Genomic DNA, 14,964 nt, shown 5'->3' with positions numbered 1-14,964 from the left:
CCTTTATCAATGACGTCGATTCAACCATGAATAAGCATTTAATTAAATGCCAACTGGGTTGTGAATGTTTGGCGTCCTCTACAATTCACTAAAAAATATAGTTGCTAAATGGTTAAGCAATAACCATGACAAACACATGGTGAAGTGGTATAGTCAGCACAATCATTTTATGTTTGTCGAGTTCAAAGATGTCCATGCTGGGAACGGCTGGGAAATGTTGTTTAGTTGACTGTCATCCAACATTACAGAACACCACAGCAAAAGGAAATGAAAATGAGAAACAGAACAAAAAAAAGCCAAACCCCAGAATCTAAGGAACCAACTGTTTTCAAACACACAAACAACTGCCTCTTTAGATTCATCTTTCAGTGGGAGTCCCTTGTTTAGCTGAATTACATGGAACGTTTTGCCTTAAATGGTTAAAAGTTGAACAAAAGGACGCAAAACCCAACATCTTTAGCAAAATAGAGGTGAATCTATCATATACCCATTTCCACAAAATTAAAATGGGCATCATTTGGCAATCATTCCACTCTATATCTTTGTTAAAAACCTATTAAGCTGCCTACCTAGACTGAATTTTTAGGCGTCAGCATGCAACCATTGTGAAACAAAGTTCCAGAAGATAAGCAGAAACATTGTACTTCTAAGATATCTCATTCTAAAAAAACTTTGCATGTGTCCTTCATGAATTAGGCAATCTGTGAATGCAATACAATGACCTCAGTGAAAAAAATATGAATCCAAGATGGTAGATTGCATTAAATACTGAAAAGCATTGATTTAAAAAAAAAAAAATAGTTTGATTTTATTTTTGTGAGCTTAGCAACCCACTAATGTAAAATTATCACTGTAAAAAAATGTTTGTAATTTTAATAGTAAAAGACTGTAAAAATGTGACAGAAAAAACCTGTTTACGGAGCTGAACTATATATGGAGGAAAAACTCGAATAGACAATTTGTGTAATTTTACAGTAAAATACTGTTAAATTCACAATTTTTTTGGTAAAAAAGAACAAATCATCTTATAATTTACAGTGAAAAGCCATAAACATTCCCGGAATTTCCTGTGTAACACTTCACATTTGATGTTTTCTTAAATTTTATTAATTATAGCCACTTTTCCACCATTGGGCCAAACTGTTATCTTTACTTTCCCATTCTGTTTCCCATTCCAGGCCAGCCGGTACGTATATGGTTTTATTTTCCACTGTAGGGCTAATAACGGAGCTCTTTTGAAAGTAATACAAATGCATCAGTCATTCCCTTAACGCAAGAGTTAACATATCATATGATATGTAAATAGCGACCTTGTTATGGAAGGTGATCAGATATTTCTTTTAATTGTATTATTCATTTGTGTTTACATCGCTCAAATAGAACTGTTAGCCAGCTACAGAGAAACTGGTAGCCAAGCAACAGACAAATGACCAATCCTGAGTTGTGATTTCACTACACCCATTCTACCAGCATGGTTTAGCCAACCGTGCCGAGAATTCCAGGCCGAGAACGGTTGGTAAAGGTGCCATGCTGAACTATGCTCAAGTGGAAATACACCTGGAACCGTTCCTCACCATTCTTAGAACTGTTCAGCCTGAAGGTGGAAAAGCTTATGTTTCTTCTTAGTTTTTTTCAGTTATGTACATTAGGGTTTTATGTTAACATGTTATGTTTTATTTTATGTTAAATATATGTTTATTGCATTATTTTAGTGCCATGTATGTTACCATAATGGTGTTTTGTATTTGTGTGCATGACACTGTTCTTCTATATATTAGTATTTACTTCGGCTGGTGGAAAAGGCTGGTGGCCTTGCTACTTCAGCAGAAAAGGGCAGTTGGATTTACCGGATTTTTTTTGTTGTTGTAAATTGCAGTTCTAAACTATAGAATTTACAGGTTGTTTGGTAAACATGTTTACATTTTTACAGTATTTAAACTGAACTATTCAGGCAACTACAGCTGGCAGTTTTGTTTTGTTTGTTTGTGTTTTTCTTTTCAGTAAAAACGAATTTTTATTAAAATGTTTTACAGTGTATTGATAATACGTTTTGGGCCAGATTTAGTAAAAGCTGGCACCAGCGCAAACTCTCTTTTGGTGTTAAAAAACTACTATCAGGATTTACTAAAGACACGCTGTGAAAAATTACAGCACTGTTAGATAACCCTATAAATTTAAACAAGAATAAGAATAAAATAAAAGCCTTTACATGGTCAAGAGGTTAAAAAAAAGACTCAAGTCTCATGGTGGTATAAACATTAGATTTTTCCTCCATCATGTTGGCTTCTAACAGGTGAGGGCACTCAAATGTGGAGTGTATACTGTATATCAGCATAAGTGGGATCAAAAAGTGTACTGAGAGAAGGTGAGAACAGACCTCTAGCAGCCAGGGCTTGAGCTTGCGGTCGAGGATTATGTCAAAACCCAGCACCTCGAAGCAGACGCTGGCGCTCCCTGGTGGCTGTCCGGGACGGCACATACGGTAGGCGTGGAGGACGTGTGGCTCGGCCACTATCAGGGTCTTCACCACCAGCTCCTGCGAACACATGCACAAAACACGCTTTCTTTATAAAAGACGACACACAACAAACTTAAACAACTCCAAACAGTACATTCAAAGGTGGACGTTTGTGAATTGAACTGCACTAATCGCAAGATATGCAATACATTGACATCTTTCGGTGAGGACATGCTCGTGAAATCTCATTGCATGTGCAAACAGCCAGTATGAGGGACTCATTAACATCCCAGCTCCCTGAAGAGACATGATAGGTCAAAGACTGACAGCACGCTACGGGAAGACAGGGGCAGATCGTAGGAAGACAGGAACAGACGGCCTGTATCAGCTCCTGTACTCGCTTATCAGAGGTCTGGCAGGCCGGCGGTCTCCCTGCATGATTAAACAGAGCCTGTGTTGAAGTATGAGGGGCAGATAACCGGCGGGACGTTTGCTGAGCGTCCCGCGGACCCCAAACGTGCAGTTCCGGAGAAGCAGGTTAGATCCCAGCGTGCATCCTCCACAGAGAACAGAAAGAATTGTGTGTGTGTGTGTCCTCAGCTAGATTAGTTATTAGTTATCAGTAGTGCCTTCTGACCGACTTCTACAACTGAGAAATTACTTCAATAAAATAGAACAACTTGTGAAGAAAGAATGGGTTACAGAGAAGGCGCACGCTGGGTAAATTGTGACACTTCTGAATGCTTGGCAAAGGAGTCAACAGATGCAGACGTGCAGTGAGTGGATGAGCTCTCAATTTAAAAGATGGAAGAATTACAATTAGATCAAAAGAGAGAAGTGGGCAGCAAGCAGAAAGAGGCAGTGCAAACAGAAGCAGGGGAAAGATAAGGGCAGAGCTGTCACACTGGTAACACACTGACAGGAAACAGATTCCTTTTTGAAAGGAAAATTTGATACAATTGAGAAACCTGAGCCAGGAGGCTGATTAAAGTAGAGCTGCATGATCTATCGAATTCTGAAAAATACTGCAAATCTCGATAAGCTTATCATCAGGGTTGTGATATGCATTGCGATATGAAATTAAAGCCATTAATCTGTTAAGTTAATGGGAATGTGGATAAAAATCTGGGTGAGCCATGTCTTCTGACGTGTGTGAAGCGATGACATCATATGCATAATTTGTAGAACTTCTTTTAACTTGACACAGTGCCTTAAAAAGACATTGTTGGTGCAAAAAGCTAAAAAGTAAGAGAAATACACTGCAACTGACCATCTAGTGCAAGTTTACATAGATAATTAAAAAACAGCACATGAAAAATAGATGAAAAAGCATGACCTTTGTGAAAGGCTCTAATTGTGTTAGCTTGTTAAAATGAGTTGCAAAAAGAAGATCTATAAGATATGAAGATCTTCATTAAGTCCAAGCACAATATGCTACATGACTAATGGTTAGGGATGGGCGGATTGATCCTCAAGCAAAAATATAGATCCTAAGGTGTGTTTTTAACCAGTAATTTTAAATTCAGTGCATAAAAATAAGCTTCTAAGTGGAAAAATAAACTATGTTAGCAAATAATTGTGTAGGTTACAACTATTTCTCCTACTCATCTGAATATATGCAGTTATTTCGAGAGTTATTTCACAATAAACAAATTAAAAGTGTACACATTTTAAAGGTTTGACGTCAGTAAGATTTTTTTTAGGATTCAGCAACTGTGTTACTGTTAAAACAGTCACTGTGTTAACGGACTTATTCAAACCGGTCAATGGACCGTTTGATCACTGAGCGAGTTCTTCTGTGTCTGTCATTATAACTATGTTGCTAAGCCATCTGCTTAGACGGAGTCATGTGCGCATCATTATTATTTATTTATTATTTATTTCAATGCTTAACTCCATGAATGAGAGTGGCATATTTAATCTAAATGTGTATATCAGATGTAAAACAGAGTTTAAATAATTCTGTTTAATTCAGTACTTCACTCACTCCAGTAAAAGTGTGCGTACACACAGTTATTTAAATTGATTGTTAAAAGTTCAAATGGATCATGTTATGTTCCGTAAATTGTTGTTAATAAATCTGTCAAAAAATGTGCAAAAGTTTTACCTTTGGGGGTACAACAACAGCATGTCACTGGCAGGCCTTTACACAAATTAACCATGGTTTTACTACAGTAATTACAGTGTGACTTTTGTATTTGTAGTAAAACTCCAGTGACCAGAAATGTACCATGGTTACCAATACAGGAACCATATTATATCCATGATATTTGTGATAAAACCATGGTAATAATAAAAAACATGGTTACTGAAATTTTACTTGTGTAACACCATGGTTATTTTTCATAAGGTATCCTCAAAGGTACACCTTGTATCTTATCTACCCTTAAAGGGTGCATACTTGTATCATTTTGTCAGGGTCCTGTCCTGGGAGCCTTGTCTGTTTTGACTCTGTTTAATGTTTTTTGTTTGTCTTGTGCTTGAGGACATGGCACTGTCTTTGTGTTGGCCATGTGCTCCTCTCGTCCCACCTCTTTATTTCCCGTTACCATGCCCCCTTTTTTAGTCCTTGTCTAGTTCTCGTTTTCTTGATTGTGTTCACCTGTTCTTCATGTTCTCTGCTCCCTTTATATTGTGCTCCTTTCCCTCATGTCTTTGCTGGTTTGTTTTGTGTGCCTTGTCTGCGTTCTTTGTATGCATTTTAGCTTGCCTGTGTCTACGGGTCTTATTAGACACCGCTACATTTAGTCTTTCCTGCCAGTCTAGTTTTGCATTTATTTTCTTTTGATGTTTCAATTTTTTTTACTCTAGTCAAGCTCCAGTCTTTCTTTTAGCTCTAGTTCTCCCAAGCCTTATTTTTTAGTTCTCTCTTGATTTTGTTGCTATCTAGTCTTTTATTTTATTTTCTCTCTAGTTCCCTGAAAGATTGCAGTCTTGTTTTTTTTATTCTTTTGTTTGCAGTTCCAGTTTGTTTATTTATTTATTTTGTATTCTTTCTTTTGTTTATTACTTTTTTATTTTATTTTGCAAGCTTATATTTTTAGTTTCTTTATTTTGTTTTCTCAAGTCATAGCTATTGCCAGTGCGTGTGTTTTTTAGTGTGTTTTTTTTTTTTTTTTTTAGGACCACTCTGTTTGATTAAGATTATTGTAGAGGCTCTGAATTTTATTTGCCATCAGGCTTTGCTCTGAAGTGTTCAGCTTGAGGGTTTGTCCAAAAGCAAACCTAGCTGAGGTTTGAACCCCCCGGAGCCTAAGGCAATTAACCAGAATTTTTATAAGCACAAGTTACATAATTCCATGCGGAAGTACTGTAATACAAGTACTGTAATGAGATTGGACAAGATTGGGCAATCATGTGCCTGCATGAGGAGGAGTTAGGGATGGAGGATGGAGGATGAGGAAGCATGTCTGTGCGACAGACTGAAGTGTCTGTCTGTGCGAACTGAAATCTGGCATAACGCATGTCTGTGCGACAGACTAAAGCAAATGAGTGTATGGATGATGCCTTGATTAACTGGTAGTGGGAGGACTTACGGATCAGCTGATAGCTGTCTGTCACGCCATGGTCTGCCTGAATTACACTTGAGCTCCATTCAGTAACTCTTTTTTTTTTTATCTCGTTTTCTTGTCTTGCATGTGTGTCTCATGTTGATTCCTGCCCTGCTTCCTCCATGGTCACTGATTCTCCCGGCCTGGCAGCTAGTCCTGGTGCTACTGTACGTCAGTCTGGTGCTACTGTACATCAATTCTCATCACCAAGTGTCAAGCCTCCAGTTCTCTCAGCCGCTGCCTAGTCTCCATCACTGGTCATCGTGTCTGGTTCAGTCTCACCCCCGACCAGCCTGTTTCCCCAGTGTGTGTGCTGCCCCTACTGTATGGACTGTTTCATTCCTCAGTTACATCTTGTGCCTTGTCTACCGTAATGTCAATAAATCTTGTCATCGCTCATTTCTGCATTCGGGTCCTCTCTCACTAAGAACCATGACACTTATGCTACTAATATCCATCCTTTTAGAGATAGAGAAGGTAGACCTTTGAGGTTACTGTCCCAGTGAGAAGCTAAAAGTACAATTCTAGAACATTTTATTTCTGACAGTGTAAACAAAAGCATAATCTAATAAACGGAGCAATTCCAATAGGGTCCTCAAACCATCGGTGCACGGGCCCTAATAAATAATTCACAGTTTAGGCCTATTGGATGTTAAAACATGGCTTTCAAATATAATGTTAAGTGGGTATAAATTCCCATTTTATTCTTAAAATCATTTAAGAGTTTAGTTTAGAGGTATTGTTATCGATACTGGCCTTGAAAGTATCAGATTAAAAATAACAAATGGTATAGCCCATTTCTAGTAATGGTTAAACGTACTTGAAAATCAATTAAATTGAATAATCTTTCACCGTGTCATATAGAGTGGTTAGGTATGACGTCAGAACCTGGAAGACTAATTTGCCGCTGATTTTCCTATGGGGTTTTATAATGGGGTTTTCTTTTTTTCGATTTATATGTAAAATAAAGCCTTTGATAAACATAACCTGATGATGATTTGATGTTTTATTCTACAACGTAAATGACACACACCCATAGTGAAAACGCAAATTTTGAAGTAGTTATGTTCATTTCTGAAAATGTGCGTTTTTAATAAGCAACTAGATTAGACAGCTTGGGGTGAGAGTGTGAGTGTGTACAGTGTATGTTGTTGAACAAAACGTCAAAGTATAGTCAAGACAACTCATATTTACCACAGGCTTTATTTTACTCATTAATTGAAAAACCATTATAAAACCCAATAAGAAAATCTCGAAAGAACCAGGCGAATTAGACATCCGGGTTCTGACGTCATTCCTGCACCACTCTATTATCAAACAAGTTATATTGTACATCACATTTCTCCATTGAATCATACAGCCCTAAATTTAAAAGATAACAAAGAGAAGCAATAAAATAAAAACAACTCACTGATACATCGCCCCAGAATTTGGCCACGTCGTAATCGTTGGTTCGAAGGAACTCTGTGAACCACCCAATAGACCGCTTGCTGCCTTTGTCCACCGTTTCGTCTCGCTCAAAGTTCTCATTGTGTTTGTTTACAGAGTAGTTGGTCAAGTGCATGTACAGCTGGTTCTGAGGGTATTAAAACATTAAAGTCCATCAGAGCATAGATGCCATTTTTTTTAAATTTGTGAAAAAAAGCATAATGTCAGTGTTTTGGCAGCTGAAAGAAGTAAATCTATGTAAATAAAACCAATATTATATAAATTGTCACATTTATTCTCTTACAACAAGTCACAGAATGGTTTAAAAAAAAAAATATTGGCAATACAATAATATTTTATTAATATATGTAATGCCACATTTTTTAATGCAACATGTTTTAATGAAGATCCTACAATATGACAGTTTACAAAAAAAAAATGAAGTAGAGGAGTATGGAGTAGAGGGTTTTGACCATTAAGGAAGTAAATTTTGATGACTTTTTATTAGTTCATTTACTACATAGAATTAAAATGTTCACATCGCTTTAATGATGTCATAAGCCAACTTACCAGGTTGGACTCGTTTGGCGTGTGGTACTTCTCTGTACCCATTCGAACCAGGCCGTCGTTGTAGAGGAAGACACGCAGTGGATCACAGGAAGTAACAAGAATGTAGAATCTCAGGTCAAACTTGTAGCCCTCCATGAGGAAAGGCTTGTCCAAGTATTCCTGCACAATGAAGTGGTCCTGGACCGGGATCTTTTCGCAGTTTCGAATCAGAGAAATCCTGGGAGAAAATGGATAATATTCTATCAGAGCACATCCCTAAAATGTGGTGCATATTTTATTGTTGGTTAAGAATCCAAACCTCTGAAGCGTATCAGAGAGAGCGAGTTTAATAAGGCGTTGTCTCTATCGCTGGTCCCTGGACCCTGACTAGGCCCAGGTTAATAAGACCAGACGTCTTGGTCTGTTTTAAGCCCTGCCATCATTTATTTCCTTTGATTTTGATGTTGAACAGATCTCCAGCTCTTGGCTGTTCTAGAATACAGACAACGATGTGTTCACCAGTACCAAACACATGAAACAAGTGAGGTTTGGATGTTTAACAAACAAAGGGGCCTTAGAAAAACAATTTTGACGGTAAAATATACGACCATTGGTCTACATTGACTTAATTGGATACATGTTTCTCTTCGTCCGGTTTCCATGGCCTCAACAATTACCTGAGACGTCAACTTTCCAAGGACCACAAGCTGCTGAAGGAGGGCTTGATCACCACAGTTCATTTGTTAGCTATGTCAGCTGATAAATATTGCAACAGAATTTGTCTGCTTGTTCTTGGTGCAATTCAATGTGGAGGTTCAGCTCTATTAAAACACAGCTGAACGTTCTCATGAGTTGTGATGTTACGAAAGATTCTCTAGTGACTCATGATACATTTGACTCATTTACAGTTGTTTGTTTAGTATAAGCATAACATTGCAGAAAATGACCAAACAGGAACAGGAACCGCAAAAAGAACTGCATAACATTGAGACGCTCCATTCTCTCAATTAAAACAATTAAAAATGATTTCCTGTGATTGAGTCTCTAGCGTAATAAATGGCTCTTGAGGGATTTCTAGGATTTATTACACTTCAAATGCATTCTGTTTTCAATAAGAAATGCCACATCCATAGCTGCTTATCGTTGAAAGGTGTTTTGTTTAATAAATAAAAATGTAATTTATAATTAAAAATTAAATATTAATTGTTTCTGCTTTGCGAAGGGAGTTCTGAGAACTTGAATTTGATGCTCAGCCAAAAGCAGCACACTGGCCAACCTTCCTTATCTCCACAGTTTTGGCACACAGTCTCTAGTCCTGCGCTTGGCGTCCATTGGCTCAGGTGTGTGTTTAGCGTCCAGTAGCTTGTGTTGTGTTATGTTGTAGAGGATAATGGGGTTGTTTGAATTGCATGACATGATTGATGAGGGCTGATGGCAGGTAATCAAAACCCACTTTGGCTGACTGTTTAATTTGGCACCAGTGGGGATCTCGTCTTTTAGCCCGCCACAGTTTTTAACAAGCCTCTGCTTAGACGCAAACAATATTCATTTAGTTTTCGGCCTGAAAAATAAATTACGTAGGAAGATATAACTTAATTTCCTGCGTCACGCTACGCTTTTTCAAATTTAATCTCTAGCCTAGCAGACGATCTCCTTTCACTTGTTAAATGCAGCACAATAATTCAACCTTTGATGACTTCTCATTTTAATAAGTACCGGCTTGCTGTAGCGTATGACCATAGAAATATTAATTTACAAACGGATAAAAGACAGTCATAAATAAATCAGGTGCCCCATCTGCTGCTGTACACTTTTAGCATATGTATGAGGTTTCAGCATTAGGATAAAGGACTGGGGTTAGGTGTATTATTAGGGTTAGAGTTCAATTTCAAGTTTGCCATTCGGATTAATGCGTGTGGTGGCACAATATTATTTAAGCCAAGTCAAGTCACCTTTATTCATATAGCACTTTATGCAACAGAGATTGTTTCAAAGCAGCTTTACAGGGATAAACAGGAAAATAATAATTCAATGATGCAAACAGAGTTCAATTCAGCTGTAAAGCAGCTCTAAAAAGAAAATAGTGTCATTGGTCAGCTGATGTCAGTTCAGTATTTATTCAGTTTTGTTCAATAACTGTGTAAAGATCGTCAAAAAATAAAATAAAATGAATTCAGTTGTAAAACAGCTCTGTAGAAAACAGTGATGTCATGATCCAGATCAGTTCAGATCTCATTTCAATATTCTAAGTACAGTCAAAAAAATTAAGTGTCCCCTAAATAAGGGTCTGTTTACACAACACCGTTTTCAACTAAAAACATAACACTTTTTATGCGTTTTGAAACTTGAAAAAGAAAAAGGTCTCCGTGTAAACAACAAAAACGCAAATCTCTGAAAACGTTGACATCATGCACATGCGTATTACGTGTTCAATCTATAGTGTTTCATCGCCATCTAATGGCCTGGCAGCAGAATACAGCCTTTTTAATTGTTTTCACGGATCTGTGTGGATGGGGATCGTTTTGACAATGGTGTCGTCTGTACGCAGAAAACGACACTCGGTTACTAACGTAACCTCGGTTCTCTCTAGAGGGAACGAGTGTTGCGTAAGTTTAGCTTACGGTACGGGAAAACTCCTTTTCTCGAGAATACTGAAGCAAAAAATTATCCTTTAATTTTTAGAATGTAAAACGCATTTGCTGCAGCAGGCAGACATAGGCGAGACAGCTCGCGCGCCTATAGGCTGCTCTGCAATAATACCCTCAGAACCAGCTGTACATGCACTTGACCAACTACTCTGTAAACAAACCTATCAGTGTGTCTTGGCATGACTCCAGCACCAATGGGAAGCCTTCCCGTGCTGTCGTCATAGCCCGCCAAAACAGGGTGTGGCTTAGCCTATAAAAACCCCCCGCACAGGTTGCACAAGTGATTTCAGTCGACTAGAAGCGAAACCAAAGTGCAGCACAAGCACGGCAGGCTACACAACACTCGTTCCCTCTCTAGAGTGTTCTCTTACGAGAGTACTCTCGTGTTGCATAAGTTTAGCTTACGCTACGGGAACCCTATGTAAAACGCTGTGCGTGCTGAATTTCAAACACTATGTCCCAAGGGCAGTGGCCCGGGGCTCATGTAAAGTGAAGAGAACACAACGGCATAACAGGGCGGGACAGACACGTGACCTACACTCCCCACACTGACAGCGCGCGCACTCACACATTGAGGCTCTATGTGTGTGCGTGGCGCAAATACAGTCATATTCACAAGCGGGAGTGGGCGCTGTACAGCGGGCACATCTCCAACACTCAGAATACGAATGGCATGAGCCGGTTTGACTGATATGGACCCTGTGGTGTTGTGGGACACTGCATGGGTAGTGCTTGTGTGTAAGATACCCCTTTTCCACCAACAAGAACCGGGTGCTGGTTCAGAGCCAGAGCCAAAGCTAGTTCAGAGTTGGTTCGACTGACGAGCTTACTAAGAACCGGTTTGCCTTTCCACCGGCTAGAGAGCCACAACAGAGCCAGATCTTACGTCACTGTATACGTCTCATGTTGCCCAGCAACCGCTAGTGCGGTAGCGCCAAACACAAACACGCCAGGCTTGTTCGAGATGCATCGGCTTCTCGCAGATCGATCGCCGCATGACATCAAAGCACTGCGATAGCGATCTAAAAGCACAAGGAGTCGTATGCTCTCCAAAACACTCCCGCAGCTCCGATCGGTCCTCACCGCTCCGATGCATCTCGAACAAGCCATCAACAATAACGGACGTTGCAATACTATGGATGCTCATGGGTTTGCAAAAATACATCGGAATCCAACGCGTTCGTGCAGCTCGCCGTAACTTACATAGACGGATATTATAATCGAGCTGCTATTAGCTCGACTAGCTGCTATTTAAAAATGGCGGTCACAAGTTTCTATTCGTCTTGTTGGTCACGGTAACCCCGCCCCCAGCCCCTGACGCAAGCGGTTCTTTCTTGGCTCCGTTCTAGACCCTGCAATGATTTGGTGCTACTTAAGAACCAGTTTTACTGGTTCGGAGCTGGTGCTTTGGCGGTGGAAAAACAAAGAACCGATTTGAAACTAGGCTCTGGCTCCGAACCAGCACCAGCTCTGCCTTGGTGGAAAAGGGGTAAGAGTGAACACTGGGGAGTGGGCACAGTTCTTACACTTAGCGGTCGGGCGGCTTGAGCCAGCTTTATTGTTTTCGACCTTGGATGAGTGTGACACACAGTGAGGGTAGTGTTTTCGTGTAGGGGTGGGCACTGGGCAGTGGGCACCTGTCCTACATTTAAGACACCTTCGGCCTGAGCCGAAATATGACCCAAAATAATACTCTTTTTGAGAGATATGTGGGTCGCCGTGAAAACGGCGTTTGTGTGCAGGCGAGTTGTGGAACTGGCTCGTTGGCTGCTAAATACACTCTTTGAGTCGCCTCTGCTGAGGGAACTGAGAGAGCGGTTCGTGCATACTTTGATGGCGGTCCGGCCGCAGCGGGACTTGACCATCGGCGTTTTCCTAGTTTTCCCTGCTGCGGAACTAGAACGCCGCGGCAGAAAATGTCTCATGGCCTGAGACGTTTGCTGCACCTCTGTGTATCGCTCCGCGAAGCCCTTCACCGAAGGACCGAACAAACCTGTTGGTGACACGGGAGCGTCGAGGAAGGTGGCAGACATGTCGGACAGCGTTAGCCACAGGTGACGTTCAGTGACGGTGAGAGCGGCCATGTTGCGGGCGATAGCTTGAGCAGCGGTCTTGGTAGCTCTGAGAGCTAAGTCTGTTGTGCTCCTCAAGTCCGTCACGCTCTCCGCAGACGGGCCAGCCACGTCCAGTGACCGGAGAAGGTTGGCCTGATAAACCTGCAAAACGGCCATGGTATGCAGAGCGGAGGCAGCTTGACCGGCAGCGGCGTAGGCGCGACCGATCAGCGTCGAAGTCGCTGATCGGTCCCCTGTCCCCAGATATCCCCTGTCTTTCGCGCCGTCAACCGCGGAGAGCGTCGAAGAGACAGAGGATTTTAGCCTGGCTGAGTACGGGGCTCCCCATGACTTGGAGAGCTCGTCGTGCAGCTCAGGGAGGAAGGGAGCGGGCCTAGAAACAGGTGCAGAGCGGCGTCCAGGCAGAAAGCAGCCATCCAACCTGTTAGGCGCGGGCTCCTGGGGCGTTGACCAATCGAGGCCGAGGTCTTCTACGGCCTTAGTGATGAGACGGAGAAGCTCGGCGTCGACTGAAGCCCTCACGCTGGATTCCTGTGTCGACGGGGCGGGGTCAGGGATGGAACCTGACCAGTCCTCACTCCCGGACGCCAGGATCGAGCAGCTGTCATCCTCCGCGATGTCCCGCTCCATCTCGTCGGGCGCCGCGACAGCGGGGCGTTGGCCGTTGAGAAAAGAGACGGGGGACTCAGAGAAAGAGGCTCGCGGGGATGCCGCCGGCGAGTGCTCTTTCACGGAGACTTCTGGTTGCCTTTGTGAGCGGCGCTTTTTACGGCGCGGCCCAGCAGAAGGTGTAGAAATAGCGGGTTTGGTGGCGAACAAAGCCTGTCGAGCCCGCAGGGTCGAGAGAGGCAAAGATTCGCACTCATGGCAGCCGCCCTCGGCAAGCGCGTGATCCGCGTGGTCCTTCCCCAGACAGGAAGCGCACAGCTCGTGGCGGTCCCCGATGCTGAGGAGGGCTCGGCACGAGCCGCAGGACATGATGGGCATTGAAAAATGCCTTTTGCTCTTTTAGAGGAAAACACGTGTGTGTCGCAGCGGCGAACACACACGGAGAGATAGAAAAGGATATGAGCGCCGGATAGCGCAGCAGGTACGGCGAGCGAAGGTGGCGAATATCCAGCCGGGTCCTTGACTCGAGCTCGTCCCGCTGAGATGCTGTTCGACGGCGTTGCTTCTCTCTCGTAGATCCAGCGAAGTCCTTCGCTGAAAGGAGACGAAATCACTTGTGCAACCTGTGCGGGGGGTTTTTATAGGCTAAGCCACACCCTGTTTTGGCGGGCTATGACGACAGCACGGGAAGGCTTCCCATTGGTGCTGGAGTCATGCCAAGACGCACTGATAGGTTGCAGCAGTTGCCGCAGAGCAGCCTATAGGCGTCTGCCTATGTCTGCCTGCTGCAGCAAATGCGTTTTACATTCTAAAAATTAAAGGATAATTTTTTGCTTCAGTATTCTCGAGAAAAGGAGTTTTCCCGTAGCGTAAGCTAAACTTACGCAACACGAGAGTACTCTCGTAAGAGAACTCAAAGGAACAGTTCTCCTCTGGCCAATATAAGTAAAACATGGAGCTACACTCCTATCAGCCCATCACAATCCTAACCCTAATCCAGATATTAAGGATTACTTTTAACTTCCATCTGTGTTTTCATAATATCAGACGATTGTCACATTTCACCCATAATGGCAGCTGCACTGAACTTTCAAATTGGACATAAACCAGCCATTAACCTCTGCTTACTAAATTATATATATATATATATATATATATATATATATATATATATATATATATATATATATATATATATATATATAAAAATAGTTTACAGAAAAACATTTTAATAGAAAATATTGGTAATTCTCACCTCATGCTCAAAATTTTGATTAGAATACACACAACCAGCTGGGCGGTCACATAACCACAAAAGTTCAAATATTTCAACACAACGAAAGCTCAAATCTGATCCAAATATGCATATGGTCGGAACTTCATGCAGCTCCTTGCAGCCTAGCCATAACCCAACCCTATTCATAAGCGTAGTAGGTTTATTTAACAACGACTAATCAATCAGGATACTGTTCCAGAGCAAATAAAGTAGGCTATGCTGATCAGGGTATCCTACAAACTGTTCTACTGCATGTTAAGGTTCTCGGAGAATGCTAAATTGAACAAAATGTTACTGTAAAATGTTTGCCATTTTTGTAGCAGTATGCTGTTCATAGGGAAAATTACAAATAATCTATATATTTAAAAAA

General features: G+C 41.5%; 1 protein-coding gene across 1 annotated transcript in view; it reads right to left on the bottom strand.

Moving 5' to 3' along the window:
* ttll7 (tubulin tyrosine ligase-like family, member 7) overlaps positions 1–14,964 on the bottom strand; it is a 114,403-nt gene that overhangs the window by 55,931 nt on the left and 43,508 nt on the right. The window contains 4 exon segments of the mRNA XM_084101960.1: positions 2,323–2,374; positions 2,377–2,536; positions 7,421–7,585; positions 8,008–8,224. Of these exon segments, the coding sequence (XP_083958086.1) occupies positions 2,323–2,374; positions 2,377–2,536; positions 7,421–7,585; positions 8,008–8,224 (594 nt within the window).

This window comes from Abramis brama (genome assembly GCF_963993115.1).
Source record: "Abramis brama genome assembly, chromosome: 23".
Lineage (NCBI taxonomy): Eukaryota > Metazoa > Chordata > Actinopteri > Cypriniformes > Leuciscidae > Abramis > Abramis brama.
The sequence above is the reverse complement of the archived record's forward strand: the minus strand, read 5'-3'. Positions and strand labels throughout refer to the sequence as shown.